At 39.5% G+C, this 20,956-nt stretch overlaps 1 protein-coding gene across 1 annotated transcript in view; it reads right to left on the reverse strand.

Moving 5' to 3' along the window:
- Positions 1 to 19,572: 19,572 nt before the first annotated feature.
- Positions 19,573 to 20,956, reverse strand: part of LOC103780931 (V-type proton ATPase subunit S1-like) — a gene marked incomplete at its 5' end in the record, with an annotated part of 5,265 nt that continues 3,881 nt past the window's right edge. The window contains one exon of the mRNA XM_008948635.1: positions 19,573 to 19,857. Coding sequence (XP_008946883.1) covers positions 19,648 to 19,857 — 210 coding nt within the window. The remainder of the gene's footprint in view (positions 19,858 to 20,956) is intronic.

Consider the following 20,956-nt stretch of genomic DNA (forward strand, 5'->3'; position numbering starts at 1 on the left):
AACTCTATGTTCTCCACATTCAGGCCATAGGAATATAATTCCATTTTATCTTCTCAGTACAGATTCTTTATTAAGAAAGAAAACTTCACGTGAATACTATATTTTCCAAAATCTTATCTGCTTTTTTCATAAATGTTCAGATGTAAAAACACACTAAAAAAATATATCTTGTAAGGGTTAGTTATGTGGAAATATTGGACTTCGTATTACTTTTGAGTTTGGAGGTATGTATTTTCTGACAATATTCTTATGTACATTTGTTTTTATAAATTTTACCAAACTGCTAGAGCTCATCCAGAGTCTTCTCATTGACAGGTGTATATTTTAGGTAATCTTCAATCCCATTTTCCTTGTTCCTTCCTCGATTTTCAGTCATCCTTTGTCTCTTTTTCAGTGACCAGGTTATCATCAACAACAAAGTTTTTCAGTCATTTCTGTTTATAAGGTCCTGAGAATATTTCATAGCCAGATCAAAGACAGGTTTATCTTAATCAAGACTTTACTTCCTAATCTTTCACTAATTTTGGACAAGAAACACGCAGATATATTTACTCAGGGATTCTTTCTAATCTAGATTCTCTCACGTAAAACTTCTACATCATCTACCAGCAAAACAAACGCCACGAGTACTCCCATCTCCCCACGCTGCAGCAAACAAACTCAACTTGCAATAAAACCTGCTTGTGAAGTCTTGGAGCCAGCTGAACACATTCCTCTTTTTACTCATTCAGCTGGATGTCTGTCAATACCTAGTAAACCCTGAACAAGCTCGGCTTAGCAGAGCGTCTCCTGTGCTGCCAGGAGACTGAGCGCCTGGCTGGTAGTAACTGTGGACTTGTAACGTGCCACAGGTCAAACGGTCCCCCAGTGAAAAGGGACAGGCATGGAGCAAGCTGCTGCTTGAACCAGAGAGTAAGGTACGAGCAGACGTATCCATTCAGCATGGCCGGGGAATCTTCCTGTTAGCAAAATTTAAATTTCAGGCTGAAACTGCGGTGATGAGAGGAGACTGCAGCCACGCAACTGCCGCTGGAGTGAGGTAGAAGTGGGTGGACATAGTCTCTGCTCCCATTTTCATGTCTATATTCATGTGTACTTATTTTACCACTGACTGAAATTAATCATAGAAAACTAAGGCAACTATATCATTAATAACATGTCTCAAGAATAATCCAAAACGCAGATGCAGTTGGTGGGATGTTGCAGCTACATCCCATTGTCACATGAATTAACAAGTGCCTGCCTTAACTTAGATAAACAAAGTGTTCTCCACTTCTTATCGTACAAGAAGTTTCACTGAGTTTGGGAGCAATATCCTTAACGTGTTATGAGATAGGTAACACATGACTCCATGTGCTATGCTGGAATTTTTTTTTTTTTCTTTCAGGAAAATGGTTTCTTGTGGAATAGAAGTCTCAACAAGAGAGCACATTTATATCAATGTAAATTAATCAACAGTGAAGGAAAGCATGTATTTAAATGAAAAAATGTATTTAAAGGAAAACAGCAATTATTAAAGGCCAAAAATACTCAGATGTGAAATCACACTGTAAGTCTCCCCTTTAACCTTGTAATATGTTTATTAAATACTGAAAAAATACAGAAGAGAAAAATATTAACCAATAGTTGCTTAACCACTAATATTTTCTTTTAGAAAAGACCAAGTTCAGAGATCAGGTCCAGAGTTACACTGACCCAAATTTTAAGGCTCTTCCAGTTTGCCTCATTTGCATTTGAATTAGTATTGAACTCAAACAGCCTGAACATCAGGGAGCAGTAATCGTGAACTTTGGCTAGCACCCATCCCCTTCTCCCTTATTCTGAATTAATTACTTATTTCAGATTCAAAGCAAGCTATATGTTAGTGTTGTAGGGTCATGTCATTTTTCTAGAAAGATTCAGAATTCTTCTTAATTGAAGCTAATATGTAAAAACTGTAGAAAGATGCTATTACTTTGTTATTAGAAGTAATTCTCAGCTTAGGATCTCAAGATATTTTAAGAGAATTTTCCCTGCATATGCATTCCAGGTCTTCAGAAATTGTTCTTTTAAAGCCTATCCATGTCATCCTTTGAAATCAACAGGAGTCCTCCATACACAGTGGGTACCTAATAAATAACAAATCTGTTCAGTTATAATGCAATCTGGGGGAATATTCACACTCCCTCAGGAGCTGACCATGATGGAAGAAAGAATAGAAGCCACGGTGATTTCCCACAGAAACAGCTAAGCCTAAGAAAAGGAACAGGGCTAGGACTTGTGAAATGTGCTGTTTTATTAAACACCCTCCATCGAACACCTCTACATGTTCTGCAGAGGCCTCTGAGTCCTCATGAAGAATTGTCGTTGAGCTTCCTGCAGAATTCTGCGGTACTTAGTCCCCCAGCAGACCCCTGGAGCTCCCCAGCTCTCTGCTGGCTCAGTCACACACCACTGTGTGTCCAGCCTCTGGGGTCAATAGGTTCACACAAGTTTACGTCAGTGCTGGGCAAGGCTTCTCCAACAGGTGATTTCCACAAAACTTAGGAGATGGATTTTCAGTAGGGTCAATAGGTTCACACAAGTTTACGTCAGTGCTGGGCAAGGCTTCTCCAACAAGTGATTTCCACAAAATTTAGGAGATGGATTTTCAGCATGTCAGGTATTACCTTTGTGTGGCAGATACGAAGCAGGAATCTGATACCAGATCCAGTGGGTGTAAATCAGGAAGAGGCACAAAACTTACTTTACAGGTCAGAAAACAGAAATGTCTTTTATTTCTTACAGATCAACAACTTTTCTTTATATTTATAAGAAAGGCTTCATTAGCTATATATTTCCAATTCCCAAGAAAATATGAAGGAGAAGGAGGAGAGATATACAACTCCAAAAATATGGAAAGTATAGTAGTTTGGAATTCCTTACTGAAATTAGTTATGGAGAGACATTAATCACTGTACCTTCTAAGTTGGCTTCAGGTCACTACCTTTACTCTTAATCTTTGCAAAGATTAACAATCAGCCAATTTACATAAATAGCTCTGTAAAACATTTACAGATTCAGATCGTAAGAATGAGTTCCAGATATCCCTGCAAGCTTCCTGTCTTTTTGGTTCTTCCAAATTCAATCTTGAATTATCTTCTCTTCCTACCCACCCTTGCTCCCCTTCCTCGCCCCTGTAAGAATGAGTTAGAGATATCCCTGCAAGCTTCCTGTCTTCTTGGTTCTTCCAAATTCAGTCTTGAATTATCTTCTCTTCCCACCCACCCTTGCTCCCCTTCCTCGCCCCCTCCCCCAACAAAACAAAAATCATCCATCCATAGTGGAATAGTAATTTTTTAAAATAATAAAAAATATATTTTTCCTGACTTTTTCAGAATAGGGCCATTTTTTTTTTTTTTTCTAAAACATATCCTGAGTGATTATAACATTACTCATGAGGAAGGAAGAAGAAAATAGTTCAGGGAAAATGATTGTATTTTTCTGTTCTACTGTGTTTCAGCAGACAGCATCCCTGGGCTCTCAAGGGTTGGATTCTTACAAAGCAAACTGAGCAGCAGTAGCTTAAATGAACTTCTTGGATACACTTTAAACAGATTGTCAGCATTTCAACTAAATTAAGGTTTCTTTCTTTCCTGTTGTGTGACACAGTATCTTTCATGGAAAAAAAAAAAAAACACCCATACGATTCTAGGTCATTCCTCTTATGTTATGAAAAATGTTATTTCATACCTGACTCAACAGTTTAAAATCTCCCTATAACACACCTGCTTGTTCAATACAAAGGAAATACGTCTTGAAAACAAGAATTACATTCCCAGCTCTGGTACTCAAGGCCAGACTGATGCTGTACCAACCATTCAGTCTTTCTATGTTTAACCCCCTGCCAGAGTCTTACACAGAACCTGTATTGGTTCATCCATCCTCTGCATTGGGACTGGCACAGCTCGATGCTGGCTAATCCCAGAGCTCAGCTTTTCCCACAGGACACTTCCAGTGGGCTTGCTGCTTTTTCCTCAGAGAGGCTACTAACACCAATCATTGCCCACACAGACAAATTCTGAAAAAGGTATTCTGAAAAAGGACAGTTGGGGGTTAATGAGAGTTTCTGCCAAATTCTGGAAACTCTCTCCCAGCCAATCAAACAGTCTGCAAAGTCCTCTATCACAAGGTTCAATGCTTCCACATTCCTTTGCAGGGTGTCAGGGCGATCTAAAAACAGGAAGCCTGCTGATGCTGGTTGCAGAGCAACCAGGGAGAGAAATTTTCTGTATTATAACAATTTGGTCTTCAGCCAGCCTCAGCTTTGTGTTGCTGAGAAATAGCTGACCATAGCTGGGTGATGAGACTGAAAGCTATCCATAGCTTTGAAGTTTCTCCCCTAGACCCCTTTACAGGGATCCTTAAAGGCAAGTGAGTGGCTTAAAAACTTATTAAAAAAAAACCAAAACCAAAACCAAAAACTAACAAAAAACCTCAAACCAAAGCAGCCAGGCTTTATCATAATAAAATAACACAGCTAAAATCTTAAATAGAAAAAAAAAAAAAAGAGCTACTTAAGATGCTAATAAAATTTATTTATTTATTCATTTTAATACATAGCTCTGCCTCTTGAACCAAATCCTCTATTCTGGGTGTGGTTTAGCCAGTTTTGTGCCTTCCTGACCACAGCAAATTCTTCACAGCCTCCCCTGACCTGGAGAGGATTCCTTTTGGCCCTGCCAGGGTCTGGCTGGGTGCTCCCTGCTCCTTGCAGTGGTTCCCATCTCCAAGCTCAGGTTCCCAGCTCCATGCCCTCCTCTCTTGCTACCTCTTCTTGATGGCTCTTGAACCTGAGCAGTCCCTCAGCATGCTCTCTTGCTCGGGAGCCATTTCCTTCATCTTGCCTTCTTTCCACTTGGCTGCAGCTGACCTAGTTTCTATATAAAGGATCACCATGAAAACAGGCACACCAACAAACCAAACATCAAATCTGCCTGGCTCAAGAATTCTCAGCTGTGTGGACAAAATGTCTTTTTGGTGGCCAGAACTCAGGACAAGATTAATTAGACCCTGCTTCTTAGACGTAGAGGCAAAGGGAACTGTGCTGTCAACAGTCTCAGTAAAAGCCATTAATTCCTCACCTGCCTTCTCTTTTGATAGGCCACATAGCAAACTCAGCTCTGGAAGATGCTTGCACAGAGTGAGCAGGCAGCAAAGCCCGCGCGGTGCCATCACTGCTGCATTGCAGCCACCTCAGCAGTCTTTGTGCCCTGGCTGCCTTCACCAAGGCTGAGGTCCTGCTCTGGCTCCCCAAAGCTTGAAGCAGCTCCACTCAGCTGCCTAAAGCAAGGACAGGCATTGTGAACCCGGGAGGTGAGACTCTGTGGGGCCACATGGGACCGCGTGGAGTCCAATGGCACTGGCAGAAAGCAGAGGACCCCCTGTGCCTATGTGTCTTCTGCACGCACAGGGATGATGGACGTCAGCCCTGTTCCCTGTGAACAAGCTGCAAAAGGGCTTTTATTTTATCCTGAATTTGAACTGCATCACTAAACCTTGAGAAAGGCAGCTGCAGACCTGCAAAGGAGGTCAGGGGTATTGTGGATCTGACCATGGTAATTAAGATCATCCCTTAATTTAAAAAATAATAAAAAAAAAAATCAAGATCAGAATAGGCTAAGCTGCAAAACAACATTCTTCTCAGGTCAACACCCTCTGCTATCCATACTGCCATCAATGAAACTATGAATATAATAATTAAGAATTAATCTCCTTACCTAGTGTGACTTAACATTGACTAATCTCTATGGCTGAATACACTTGTTTTACAGCTAGTAAACAATGTGTTGCAAACAATAGCTATGTCAGATTCAGGCAGTATGGTGAGTTATAGCTGAGTATGACTGCATACATACACTGGGTTCTCAGCTGAGTTTCAAAAATCTATACACAGATTCCCTGATTTTCTACTAATTCACTTTATTTTAACTAATTTTGCATCTACATTATTGTTTTGCCAAGGCTGCTCTGCAGTGGTTCTTCAATGTTAACTGCACTGTGACCTGACAAACTTTTCTCACAGAAAACTGAAGATCAACAGGCTGCCAGTACACTGCAGTAAAACCATATTTTACAGGAAGCACATGCTGTATTTATGATACATGCATCTACAAAGTTCAAAGTTACAAAGTAGAAACAGGAACAACTATTTTTAGTACCCAAACTTTCTCATAAGTTCTGTTGTTGTGAAGGTCAGTAGAATTTGAATGGTAGTAAAGTTTCAAACATTTGCAAGTATAAAACATTTACCACTGAAGGGAGGGTTTGGCAACATTATTTATGGGCTACACAGTGCGTCGTTAGTACGTAAGAGGGAAGATTTTTTCCTTAAAACTTTTCAGTAACCTTCTCTAATACTATGGATCTTATCATATCTCAAAGGAATTGAACAAGGAAATTTGAGGGGAGAAAAAGTACTTATATTTGTTTATATATCTTTTACTAAAGTAAAAGTACTTTATTATTGACGCTCATACATGTATCCAAGGAGTTTACATTAATCAGGTGGTAGTCACTGTTTACAGTGAGCTCACTAGAATATCCACAAAAGAAAAAAAAAAGGCATAAATACAGTAAAAGCAAATCTGTTTAGAAGGTGAATGATTATTTATGGTATTCATTCATCTCTAGTCATTACATATATTCAGCTTTTGTTCCTCTGGCCAGCGGAGCTGAGCCTTTCCTATCAACAGTGCCTTGTTCACAGCATCTGAAGCAGCTTTTTCAGAGGAAAAATTAGATTTTCCAGTGTTTTCTCTGATTGCTCTTCCTTTTTTCATCTTTTTTTCATCTCACTTTTGGTACATCCTATCATTTCTGTCTCTCTGCTCTGTCTGTCTTCCCTATCTGCTCCTGAGTGAACTTGCAGGCAGGCTGACTTGCAGAAAAATGTTAATTTAAAATGGTTTCTTTCTTGGCTTAGCACGATGCAATCCTCCCAGCTCAATTCATTTCACTACAGCAAGATTTGTGTCATAGTCAGATAAACAGTTTTACTTCAGGGGGAAGGAAGAAGTTTTCAAAACTGGCTTTTCAAAGCACTCTGCTTCGCTGACTTACTGAGTCTCCAGGCTTCACAAGAAATCAAACCTTCTGGGTCATTTGTCTCTAACTTAGGTACAAAAACATACTACTCATTTTCATTCATTCCTCAGATAATGAAATAGAAAAATTGGTATCATGCTCCTGAGGTTCTAATGTTTACTGGTCTTGAAGGATTACTTGCTCAAAGTAATCAAAGTTAGAGGAGCAGTTAGGACAGACTGCTCCTGCAGGAAAAGTAAGGGATTAAATGTCTCTCACTACTTCCACTTTGAACTTTTAAAAATCTCTTGAATAAAGGACTGTTTACAGAGCTTCTGCATGTTTTTTTTTTTTTTTTTTTAATTTCATACACACTTAAGAAGTCAGAATGTTTCTCTCCTCTCTGCAAATTGTAAGGAACCAACGTGCATTAGATGTCTGAGGGTCTGCTTCTGTTACAGGTACTTACTGAACACAGGGGTTAAACTAGCAAGGAAAACCACAACATTTTTGTTTTCCAGATGATTTCTAGGAGCACCTGGATGCAAACATTCACAAAAAAAAACCCAGACAGAATTATAATTTTGTTAAGAACTAGCAAGGCACGCTCTGCTTCTCAAGAGCAGGTTAAAAAAACCTGGGAGATAGGACAACAAAAAGTCCCAAACAACTGTGATTCATTGCTTCCAAGTACTTTCATACTGCTTCATACTGAAACACAAACAAGGATCCAACTTGCTGCAGATTCTTTTGAATTCTGGGAATCCTTTTTTTCCAGCTACTTAATTTTCACCAGGAAAACAAGCTGGAAAACTTCTTCCCTCCAGAGAAATATTCAACATAGATACCACTACAAAATAGGATATAAGTTATTAAAACCATCAAAGTAACTTAGCTAAAGAAATTATGATCAAGGTTTATGTTCTTTGGGGGCTTTTTTTTTTTTTTTTTTTTTTAAATCAGCCTCATCTTTATGCTAAATTATTTATATTACAGTCTGGCCTACAAGACTGAAACTGAAATTGTGGATACATTGCACTGATGGTTTAATGTCTAGTTTTCTTCTAACTTAAAAACCTGTCTTTGTCTTGAAAAGAAAGAAAAAAAATATCAAAACCTGCAATAAACCAGCCAAAATGACATTAAAAGTTTCTTTTTGTTTACTTCAGTGAAACAAATCTTGCTTTATCACTACTATAAGTGGAGAAGAAATTAGGACAGCTGTCAAGAGTCTAAGTACCACTTAATCCAAACTAAAAACTACTCCTTTTCCAGTTTATTTTAAACAAGTGCTGTTTCACTGGCACAAAAAAAATAATGGTTCAGATCCTCTATCTGAAAAAAATGGATGTTCAGCTACAGAAAGAAGAATAAATCACTTTGCAGATGCACAACATCATTTACCTGAGCATATCATGGTACATTTTTGTGACTGACCATTTTACTGAAGCAGAAGTTGAGGCATTGGAGAGGAAGGTCTGAATTTTTGAAAGCAGCCTGTACTGAGAGTGCTGCCATGTTAGGGGGTTAGCTTTCAGCAAAGTTAATTTCCAGTTTCTGGAAGTTTGGGTTCAAATGGCATAATGTTTGCTGTACTGGACAACCTCTCCTTCTATTAACCAGCCCACTGTTTGAGGGCCTTTACCGCAGCTTTTTTGTCTGAATTTCAGGTGCAGGTATTATAAAATTGTGTCCAAAATTTGAGATTCATGATTTACCACTAAATGGCATATTGTAGATTTTCAGTAGACCAGATGACAGTCAGAAAAAATTTATTTTCCCAGTTCTGACCTCTGGGTAATTTAGCCTCACCACTACAATTCTTCATTATGTACTTGCAAACCTCCTTTCTGAAGAATTATATTTAGGACCCTAGTATTTAAGATGTAAAGAAAACTAAGGATGAGGCATTTTATCTCAAGTGTTTGCTTCATACAGAGTAAATTAGAAAAGAAATACAAAATAGCAATGCAAAATAGCAATGCAAAAGGATGAACATCAAACCAAACTGATATGTGAACCTCTGCCACTAACACCACCTCCATGCTGGACCAAACCTCACATTGCAGTACAGATTTCTGCAACAGGCATGAAAATCACAGCTCCCTGTCATGTATCTCCTGCTGTAAAAACTGAGACTGTTCAAGGCAGAGTGCAAAATTACATACTTAAACAGAGAGCTTTTGAGGAGCAGCAGGGTCTTTGATTTACTCCTAAAACTGCTTTAGAAAAGGGTTGTGTGAGGCTTGTGGGGCAAATACTAGGCTCTGCAAAGGCTGAGTAGGAACAAGAGCAGAAAGCTAAGTCATAGAGCTGAAATGTCTATCAAACTTCCCAGCTGATTTGCAGTCACTGAATGAGAGAAAAGCTGAAAAATTATTTGCCTACCACAGCTGGCAAGCACTTCACTCATTTCAGAAGTCAAGTTACACTGCAATCTGACACTGCCTAGTTTGTCTGCTAAAAAATTACCAAATCTCACTATTTCTTGTTCTGCTCAGGGTGAAGACTATGCTGTTAGAGATATGACAGAAATACTCTTCAAGAATAATTGGTTCATCTAAATTATATACTTCTAGCAATAAATTTCACTAAAGTTGAAGTTTTAAAAGTTCAAGCTTCACTTGTGGAGCTACTTAACCAGTTACTTGCATCATAATTGACTCCTCTGCTGCCACTTGCATGAAGTGAAAACTAAACCCTCTTGCCTTTGCCACTTTTTTTTTTCACATCAACTGCAACATGAGTTTATGATTTATTTACTAGAGATGTATGAGAGATTTTGTTACTGAAACAACATGTACTTGCTTCTATCTCAGCACTTCATTTAATAACACTTCTTTTTCCTGCAGTACTTATAAGCCTAACAATAAGCCCTTTCTGACCCTTGGGCACCGTAGCCTTTTCTGGCACTACCTGCATGAGCCAGCCAAAAGGAAAGGGTGAAAGTGATGCTTATAGCACAAGGACCTGAAGGGTTAAGTACTGTCTCCCTCTCCCTGCCTGTGGTGAGGGGATTAAAATCATAGTGATCAGATCTAATCTAGACTGGGAAAATGAGAGGTTTGCCTTTAAACACAGGAGGTTCACAATCCCATCGCTCAGGCACGTGCTTTGTGACCTTACTCAGTAGACCATGCAATGGGCTATGCCACATTTCTAAGATCAGGTCAAATCTGAAGCTCATGGAAGAAGATGGAAAAATTCCAATGCCTTGGAACCAGGCCACAGTTTCTAACTGGTGCTGCCCCTTAAATACAGTTATCATTGCAGGGTATCTGCTGCACAGTGTGTATTGTTCTTGGGCAGAGGGGGAGAGGGGCATCACACTATGCTGGCACATCCTGTGTCACTACAGAAACAAGGGGTTGCTTGACAACTGAAAGAAATCAATGCCAGTTTGCCCATAACTGTTTGGCAGAACAGCAATTACTTCACTAATTAAATCATCAGCTAGCTAACAGAGGTAAAATTCAGAAGTTAAAGGAAACTTCACAGTGTTGTCATGTAAAATTTTCTCTATTCCATTTTCAAGTTGTTATGTGATCTGATGAAGTCCTGCTTTGTTCTCTCAGAGCCTGTTGCCATGGAAGTGACTGAAATATCATGTTAAGCACTATAGCCTCTATTTCCTAAACAAATAATCAGCTTTCCCCTCTGTGAAGGACCACAAGTGGTACTTGTGCCACTCTCACGTAGGCATTGCACTTGCCAGCACATCTGAGAGTTAAGCACTGAACTCAACTCTAAGCAGTTGGCTGACCTAACAGGAAGGACCAGCCAGAAGGTGCTGCTGTGTGTGTGGGCAGAAGAGGGATGTTCTGGTGCTTCAGACTTCACAATATTACCAAACCAGATCAGGTCACTCCTTGCTTCGGCTGTTTACTAGCAAACAGGCCTGTTGCAAACATGAAGAAAAGAAATTAGGTGAACTTCCACTCAAGCAGAGCTTGAAGTCAGACGTTCAGGTGGACAATATAGTCCCTTGAACAAAAAGGATTAAACAGAAGGCTCAACATTCATCTGCCAAACCACTTCTGCATGTTAGGGAGCAGGATGATTGGGTGGGTTTTTTTGAGAAAAGGGCTACTACCACCACATGATGTGCTTTGCAGAAACACTCTTGGCACTTAGGAGAGCACAGATACTGCTTCTGTACCTGCTGCTTGCAAGATCAGAGAGGAAGAGAGGACACCTTGCTTCCCCACTCCCTAAAATGCAAGATGACACGAGGCAAGCCAGCCCACAGCCTGCAAGGGCGTGGACCTGAGCAGTGCAGCACAGGTTTGTTTTCCCTCTCTGATGCATTTGGAGAAGTGAACAGGAGAGCTGGAAGCAGTCTGACACTGCAGAGTGTCCCTCAGAGTCTGTTTTCAAAGAATAAGTATAGTGGTGCTCAGTTTTTCAGTAGAGGCAGATGCTTTCTCAGGATAAAAGCTTAACTTGGAGAAAAATATGTTTGCATTTTGTTTTTCACAACATATGCACTCCTACTAACAAAGTTTATGGTGACATTTTAAATCAGCTGCTATGTTTTTCCATTTATTTATTTATGTATTATCCCCCACAGGAAGGAAACTAGAAAGAAGCAAGGAATTTCATCTTCTTCTTTACAGGTTTCTTATTAAAACTTCTGCATTATTTCATAGATTTATACAGAAATCCTGTATCCTGTGCAGGTCTTCCAATCTCATCCTAGAACTGCTGTGTATAAGAAGGTTGTTTGTTTTTTTTTTTCCCCATTTCTCCATTCTCTAATTTCTAATTTGAACTTATCTAGATGTGACCAAAAACACTTCTTTTCATCAGAAGGAGACTTAAGGTTTGGCCCTTGATTGTTGATCCTTCCAGATTTTTTGACTAAACTGTTTTTGAGTAGGTTTTGTTCTGAGTTGCTTGTGCTTTTGGCAAGCTTACACAAATGGAAATTTAGAAACATTAGGCATTGACTCGTGATCTCCATTCCTAATCATCTTGGCTAAGACTGAACAAGCTAAACGAGGTCAGACAGAGTCAGTGAGATCAGCAGACTGGATGCTGTAGCTGGGAGCTGTACTGGTGACTGGCACAGGAGCAGTAGTGTTTCTGAAAGGTGGTAGGAGCACCACACAGCACAGGAGGGAGACATAAAGCTATACAATCTTCACATTTAACTCTTCAGGTTTTGGGGGAAACCTGCTAATTTTAGTGTCTTGGCCAAACCATACGGCCTATACAACCAATGTCATCTAAGATATAAACTGTCTTCTTAACAGCCAATTTTACACTGTGCTCTAGACCATCAGTAAATAGAGACCATGTTCTGTCAAAAAGCTGCAGTCTTTCTGTACACATAAAGCAATTTCCAACAGTACATTTTGATTTGGAGACCTTTTCTGTATCAGAAATATGTAAGAAATATGGTTGTATTAGTATCTGGTATAAAATGACTATCACCACAGCATGACCAGTAGAGCAAGGTTACTAAGTTCCTCAACAGAAGTATCTAACAGGTAATTGTTTAACGTTGGAAATAGTGTTAAAGAGAAAAGATCATTCCTCTTTCCAAATACACTAAAACAATAATATGTAATGATTATAATGAATTTATTCCACTTAGAATACTAATAACAGAGATCATCTTCTCTGTTGCAGGTGCCCTTTAGATTTGCTTTCCTACAAAGCATGCAAAGGGCTGGAGCACAGATCATATTGCAGTTGAAGCTCTGTGCTAACACTTTGAAACAGGAGGTCCAATATATTATAATATCAGAATAACACATGAGCTATAATTTTGATCAGTACTACAACGGCCTCACCATAAACAACTTTTAGAGTGAGAGTCCCATTGCACAGCAGCTGAATCCAGCCCTGGATTTGCAGCTGACACACTGCTGATTAGACAAGGTGCAGGTTTTACTTAATGAATAACATGCAGTCTTACTGAATCTTTGAAGTGAAACCTTTGGCTATTCCAGATGAAAACCATGACCTTACTGACGGAGTCCTTCACCTTTCTGATAAGGTAAGGTGGTAAAAGTAACTAGCTCATGTGTTAACCAAGTGTTTCATAACAAACAGAAGATAATCTTTCATGAGGAAAAAAAATCTGTCTTTCTTAATTCTTAGACACCAATTTTATCCATGGAATAGTTTCAGATGTTACAATCCAGAAAACTGGCCATTGACCTTCAGCTCATTTATTTGCTGCCGGAAGAATGCTCAGCCCATCAGTCTGTGACCACTAAACCCTTTCTTCCCCCTTGAACTTCAGAGTGGTATAAAAGCAATTATAGAAGAAATGGGTCCAAATTATGTCAGAACTTGAACAAACTTTAAATTACCCAATATTTCAAATACAAAAAAAAAAAAAAAAAATGTACTATTTAAAGCAACACACCCCACCCCATTTGTCCCATTTTGGTATCTATTAATCACTATTAAACCACACAAGGTAGCAGTAAGCCTGGCCTCAAAACCAACAAGTACACCCAAAAAAATTCTGTAACCTTCTAAACTAATGAAAACTGATGCAGCCTATCTGCTCTTCCACACATCCATGAAGGCTATACAAGCTAAAGCAATCAGGTTTGTAATACCTGTTAGTTATAAAAAGACAGATGAATACTCAGAGTTTTCCACTCAGAATTCAACTGCCTGTTTCAAACACTCTGGGGACCAATTCTGTCGCTTTGTGCATGTGATAAGATCAATGGGGTATAGCTGCAGGATTCTCTCCTCCCACTCCCTCTCAGCTACCTCAGAGTTTCTGGAGGGCAGCCAAAGCAGCAGCTCCTGCCCTAGTTTGCAGACAGTCCCAAAGGGTGGTTCTCAGAGAGAAAGCTGAAGACTTGGGAGACCTTCCAAGACAAGCCAGCATCACACAAGTGAGCACACCTTCACTGGCAGTGTCAGAGCCCCGTGTTGCCATCTTTCCTTTTCCAGGCAAAGACTCTGGTGACCATTCAGAAGTGCAAGGACTCTCACCATTCCCTCTTCATCCACATTTTTTTTTTTCCTTTTTTTTTTTTTTCTCTAAACAGGAAGGTTGAGACCACAGGGACCCTAAGGACATCCCTGTTCAATTGCAATCTGAAGATAGAGAGTGAGAGAAGGTAGCTACAACTGGATCTTGGTTCTCTCTAGGTATCTTCTGCCATGGACAGCCTTTAGGGTTCTTTGCAGCAACATGTGAAACAGAGCACTCCTGAGCTTGCCTTTTCAGATACACAGAGACAGAACACACTCTGCCTAAAGAGGAGCTGGTTCTGCCTCTCAGGCTGTCAGCAATGAGGTCTTTGACCCTGACAAGGCATATGGCTGCTTGCATGCTTTGGTTTCCCCTTTTGACAGTTATAATAAAAATATCTTTCCCCACTATCACTATAATGTGTTAAGATATCAGGGTTTGCAGCTCTCTGCTTTGCTCCTCTGCCAGGATTTTATTACTCAGCAGCAGGAAGTACAGACCCAGACAAGCACCTTCATCTCAGCTACTCTAGTGCAAAATCTGATATATTACATCCTTGGTGGAAAAAGAGAACACAGCAGTGTTAACTTAATGAACAGCTGAGGCACAAGTGTACGTGAATGAAAGGCAGGGTAGATAGGGACCATACTGTCTCAAATCATACCAGTATGCTTCAGAGAGGGTTATCTGTTAAATAGCTAAAGTCTACTAGCTATTTAATTTTATTTAGCAGCTAAATTCTGCTATCTATATGTATCCGTATTTATTTAAATAGGATACACAAAATTGTAATTAAACCATAACATCAGAAAGTCCTTAACTTATCCACCTTTGAAAGATACTTTTATGAACGTGTTTTTGTCGTTGTTGTAAACATTATTTTTGCAGTTTTCATTAAAGAAAATTGTGCATGATGTCACAGAGACTGTAACCAGTCATTTTACACAACTTCTAAACAACTAGTTAAAGGAGTGTTAAGACAGACTCAAAATGGGTTCCCCAGTCTTTCACTAGACACCCACACTATGATTTGCAATGCAGAAAATACATGATCATTCAACAAACTGTCTTCTATTATGGCAATAATGAATGATACATAAAGCCATCTAAAACTAAGTTCAACTATAATAATTCAAGAACATACCAGGTCCAGAAGTTATACAGAAATCCAGCCAATCCGGAGCAGGGAACCTGTGTTCAAACAGGAGGCATACAAAGAGTTGTGGTGAAGGTAAGGAAGCCACTTCATTTGTGAGACATCAATAGCAGGTGTTTTGCTCTTGTGTTCAGTCAGTGTTGTAAGTCTCCTTTCCACCCACGCGTGTAGGAAGACTAAGAAAGACACCATCTCACTTTGTGGAAATGAGAGACTTACTCAGGGAACCACCCCTTGGCAAGATTGCTTTTTTTCTTTTTTCTTCCTCCCCCACACCCCCCTTCAATAATTTTTAAGCCTTTAGAAATCCAAGTTCTGATGAAATAACTCTTTTCTCCTTGATTTTGCATTAAGTTTTGATAGGGAATAGATTACTCTGAGAGCAGAACCTTTATTAGCAAACTGACAGTCAGGTTCCTTTACCGGAAGATATTAGACATCACAGGATTTTTTGGCATCTGAGCAGGCTGAAGGTATTGTTTTAATTTTGGGTTTGTTTCCCCCTACAAAACTATTTTGATTGGCAATAAATTAATCTTCCATAAATCTTTTTAGCCCACAATAGTAACTGGTAAGTGGTGTTCCTGCCTTTATCTTGACCCACAAGCTTCTCCATCTTATCGTCTCCTCCTGTCCTGTGGATGAGGAGGAGGAGCCAGAGTGCAGCTGAGTGGGTGTCTGGCAGCTGGCCAAGGTCAACCCACCACAGGATGGTACAGAGAAAGCAGGCTGCAGGAAAAGGAGCCTGTGCTCCCCTTGTGTGAGTTGTCTCACCCTCTTGTCCTGTGTAAGAATGATACCATCACTACATTGGCCCCCACAAGCATCACCACCTACTGCTTTGTTTTTTTCCCAGCAGTGACCCGTATCCAACATTCAGGCTGCTGCTTGTATCTCTGATAATCTTAGAAGCTAACTTCTCATGGTCATTGTTTGTTTTCAGCATCTCTAGTTTCCCCTGCTTGACTCCAGTTTATGCTGAAATAATTACAGAGCTGATTCAGATGATTTAGATTTGCATATTAATTATTTACCAGTCACCCAGAAGGAAGGAGAAGCCAATTACTTCATTGAGTCCTCCCTTGACAGATGGAATTTCTTTCTTTCTTTACTGCCTACATAAAAATGCTACTCTTGGATTATTTCTATTGTAGTTGTGTTTCATTGCAAATCATTGCTGGGTTTTCACATGATTTGTGAATAAGTCATTTTACAAACAGAGAAGCCAACAGATCAGGGCACACACCAAACCTGTATCAGGCCAGAAGGTTGAGGTTTTAGTACCATCTCAGCTCTCCCTTCCAACAAATGATCATTGCTGAATTTTGTGAAGAAATACCTTAAGTTATGGCTTCAGGACTTTTGTGTTTAGGTTTGGGTTTTCTATCGTTCTAATCTTGATTTTTCACACTGTAAAACTGATTTTTTTCCAGGTTTGCCATAAATTTTTGATAGCTTCTGACCTTTGTTTTCCTTGATAAAGTGTCATTTATTTATACATTTGAAGGAAAAAAAAAGCTTCTAGTTTTCTAACTGATGCTTTTTCCATCATTGCCTCCATATTTGAATTTTTTTTTTTGTACTTTGTAGAAAAACGAGCTAGCACTCGTTACAGTGAGTACTTCTGATAACTTCAGTGAGCTCTAGGGGAAGTCCTAGAGGCTCACACCTTCCAGACAGGGCTAATACTCTGGCTGGAACAGCTCCCAAAGCAGGCATGTTTTAACAAGTATACTTGTGATTAAGCTGAATTGTGAAATCAGAAGTACACAGAACTGGAAGGCCCCTGACAGGTTTCTAACTTTATTCAGAAAGGTAGGAAACCACGGGCAGGTGCAAAATCCTTGTAGAACTTCTGGAGGCCCAGCGCCATTTGAAGGCCCTGTTAAGAAAGGAATCCAGCCCTGCTGAAACCAGCGATCAGTTGTCTTTGTCTCTAGCCACAGGGTACTGTGATGTGCAGCTGCAGGGGTTCAAAATGGCACAGGGACTCCAGTAGCACACATAGCTCCCTGAGGTGCTGTACTGAATGCCCATATCCAGGTGTTGGCAGCAGAGTGGCCTCTAAGAAAAAGACAGAATGGCTGGGTGGGCATCTGCCAGCCAGCCAAGATCAACCCAACACATCTGTTGATCCTCTTCTACAGATCAACAGATCTGTAGAAGATCTGCTAACAGAGAGCAGTTGATCCTCCTCTAAGAGGGACTGGTCATTGTCCCCAGAGCTCAGTCCACCTGGTTCCCCAGGGCAGCTAGGGCTGTAGGCAGCTCCCTTCCTTTTCTGCTCTTCCCAGCAGAGACTTCACAAGTGTAACGCTACCACACCAAAAGCTACAACATGTGGCTTGAGCTTTCCATCACAGGGATATCCAGACTCACTATAGAAACAGCCTATATGGCCCCACAGGACCTACTTGCCAAAGCATCCATGGTATCATTGTTGTCAGAGAAGGAAGAAAGAAAAAGCTTTTCTCCCCCCCAGAATGCCTTCCCCTTCACCTTGGAATGTTTCATATCAAACACAACAGACAGCTCAGTCTGGCCCTTTTCTGAGGGCTTCAGTTTTATTGACTCACTGAAAAACTGATCCAACAAATATTTCTTCCAACATGTCTTCCAGTTTGACCTCATGTGAAAGAGGCTTATCTCTTCTCCATGGTACAGCCTACACAAGATGGTTTCTTTCTCTTCTTCTCCAAAGTCCAGCTCAGGCAAGCAAGAGAGAATACCGGTATCTTGAGTGCCACACTACAATATGGACACTGTGAGCTCTAGGAAAGTCCGTGGGATCAAGAGAAATTCATGGACTATAACTACACACAGAATTATTAAATACAAAGACACCACCTTTGGCTAAGGAAGTTCCTGAGCTTAAATGATGGAGAATGGAAGAACAACTGAAGGAAGCACTACCGTGTGCTGTCTATACTCATACCACTGCAGAGATAGGACCCTGAGGTGAGTGGCATTGTAAAGCCATTCTTCAGTGCCTATATATCACCACTATTGAACAAAATCTGTTCCAAATTTTGTTGAATCTAGATAAAAGTCATAAGAAAGCTGTCTTTTACAAACCAAGTCCTCTCTAGTGGGCTCACTTTCTTTTAGCTATCAGTTGTGTTACTGTATCAATTTTCAGTCATAACATTTGTGTCGCTTGCTTTGAAAGGAGAATTAACAAAACAAGTCCAGTTGTCTATTCTAATATTTGCAAAGAAAACTATATGATATAGATCAAGATCAGAAAATTTAGAATTTTTCTCATGAGACATGTAATTTTGTCAAAATGGTATCTTTTTGGTCTCTAACTACTAATCAAACGTGTACAGTCCTAACAAAATATTTTGGAAGAAAGAATGAAAATGTTATTTTAACCATTTTTTTTCTTACCATTTTACTATTGCTTTTTTCCTATTTCCTAGTTTTTCATAACATTTAGTAATTTACTCCACAGTCAGGTTGCCCAGTGAGGTGATGTAGCATCTTATTAATTGAAGAAGAATTCAGCACACTCTGAATGTTTCCAGGCTTCTGGAATCTCTGAGATGACCATAAACATGTTCATATTTAAACAGTACTTAAGCACAGTGCTTCTAATAAGTGTATATAATTTTTTCCCCTTTTTTTTCTACAAACATCACAGCTACTCCAAAAGCACCTGGAAAAGGAGGGATGCTAAGAAAATTACCTTATCTCTGGTAAGATGCTGTCTGCACTTAGACATGGAATCATACTAGGTTATGAGCTTGAGAAGTTGCACTCATTGCCATGACACCACATACAATCTTGGGATCAGTTTGGTCAAGGACCTGTCTTGGTTAGTAACTCCATCACCTGTCCATGGCTGAAACAGACACATGAGTTACTGCTACTTAACATAATTCTCACAGGCAGAAGATAACATTAAAGGGAACCTAACCCTTGGTCCACCCATTCACTTTTGTGATATCACATCTGAACAAAGTGATGCATTTTGAAATGACATTTCAAGACCATTTATTTAGTGACTTATACTTTATTAGCTCTGTACGTTTCTGGTTGGTTTTCTCAAGAGAAACAAATAAGATGGCATAGTTTAGCCTTCTTTAGATGCAGCATAAACATGACATACTTGATAAAGATCCTTCCAAGGGATCAGTAGTTTCAATAAATACTTTCCTATCGAATAAGTTATTTATCCTTGCCATTTTTTCTCTTTTGTGATATCATTTCTTGGCCAATAAAAGATAATCTGAAGGCAGTTTGTAATGGTCTTTCTAATAGCCAGGTAGAGTAACAACCCCTACAGCCTTACCTCAGCCCCTTCACACAGACAGCTGTTAACAAATGACAGTAATAATAAGTAGAATTATTATGTCAAGCATAAGGATCCTTTAGTTCACTTATACATTTCAGCTATTATATCTTTTTAGGCTACACGTATCATGAAGTAGAAAGGCTATAAAAATCATAAATATCAGATTAGGAAAAGCCATAGCAATACTAAGTCAATCCATGACTATTCTGTCTGAGGAACTGACAAAGCTGGACCTTTGGGATCATCAAATCTGCTGTTTGTTGTGAGCTGCATGATCATATGGATTCCATAGGCCAGGATCCACAGTAAAACTACAGATGTCACCAAGCCCATCCAGATTCCAGGAGTGAAGAAACCTGTACAGTCACTTGCATAGGAAAAGTGGTTGTTTTCAATGTTGAATCCTTGAATCTGAAAATGAGGAAAGGCAGACAGATGAGTGCTATTAGGCATGGAGCGTAGGCCCTACTTCCAGAATATGTGTGGTAATTACAAAAAATTATCTGTGGTAATTTTAATTGGCACCTGCTAATTATCACTCACACTCTACCCATTAAAGAGTGAGAACCAAATCCTCTGCATAACAATTTTCCAGGTCCCCTTTTCACCCAGGAAATTAAACATGCAGAATTAATTGTTTGGCAAAAAGCAGGTTTCCCTTTTCAGAAATTTGTGTAACTTTCAGAAGTAAAGTCCTAAAGGGGATATGTGATCAGTATTGCTCAGTGACCACTTCACAACTAGAAAACTCAAAGCACTCAAAGGCATGAGAGTTAAGGCCCCCACCAGATCATGAGATTTGTTCAAATACTCTGAGATATTTAGTTAATAACTCCTTGATAAGCAGAACTCCTGAAACCTACTTTAAAACACATCTAATGAAGTTGACCTTTTTGGTTGAGTTTTAGTAAAAGTTCAAGGAGAAAACAGTTGTGAAAGCTTTCTTTTCCTCTCCTCAGATATCAGAGACTCAAAACAGGAGAGAGGGCTTGCTTTATTCATGTGTGGTATATATGTTGTCTATTAACAGCTGAAATTCACATCAGCTTTTCCAGCAGTTAGAAAAGTCTGTAATATCTCTCCTTTGACTGGATTCTCAAGGTCGGGCACTGACTGAGCTCCTATCATATTATTTTCCTCAGAAAAATCAACTGATTTGGGAATCTGTTATTTGCCTAGCCACCAATTTTGCTAAAAGTATCAGGAAACTGAATGCCTTTGAGACCGCCATCCTTCTAAAACTTGTTAAAACCAGTCAAAGGATTAGAATACTATGAGGAAAGGGAAGACAATCTCCCTTCTACACACATGCATGTGACATAAGCATGGATCTCTTCAGAAAGAAGGGAGTCTAACTGGTGGAAGAAAAAGAAAGAAGAATTAATCTGATCTGTGTTTTTGAGTCATTCTTGAATAAATTCATAAATCATAGAATCATAGAATCATAGAATCATAGGGGTTGGAAGGGACCTCGAAAGATCATCTAGTCCAACCCCCCTGCCAGAGCAGG

Source organism: Merops nubicus, unplaced genomic scaffold (genome assembly GCF_000691845.1).
Source record: "Merops nubicus isolate BGI_N331 unplaced genomic scaffold, ASM69184v1 scaffold13551, whole genome shotgun sequence".
Classification (NCBI taxonomy): Eukaryota; Metazoa; Chordata; class Aves; order Coraciiformes; family Meropidae; genus Merops; species Merops nubicus.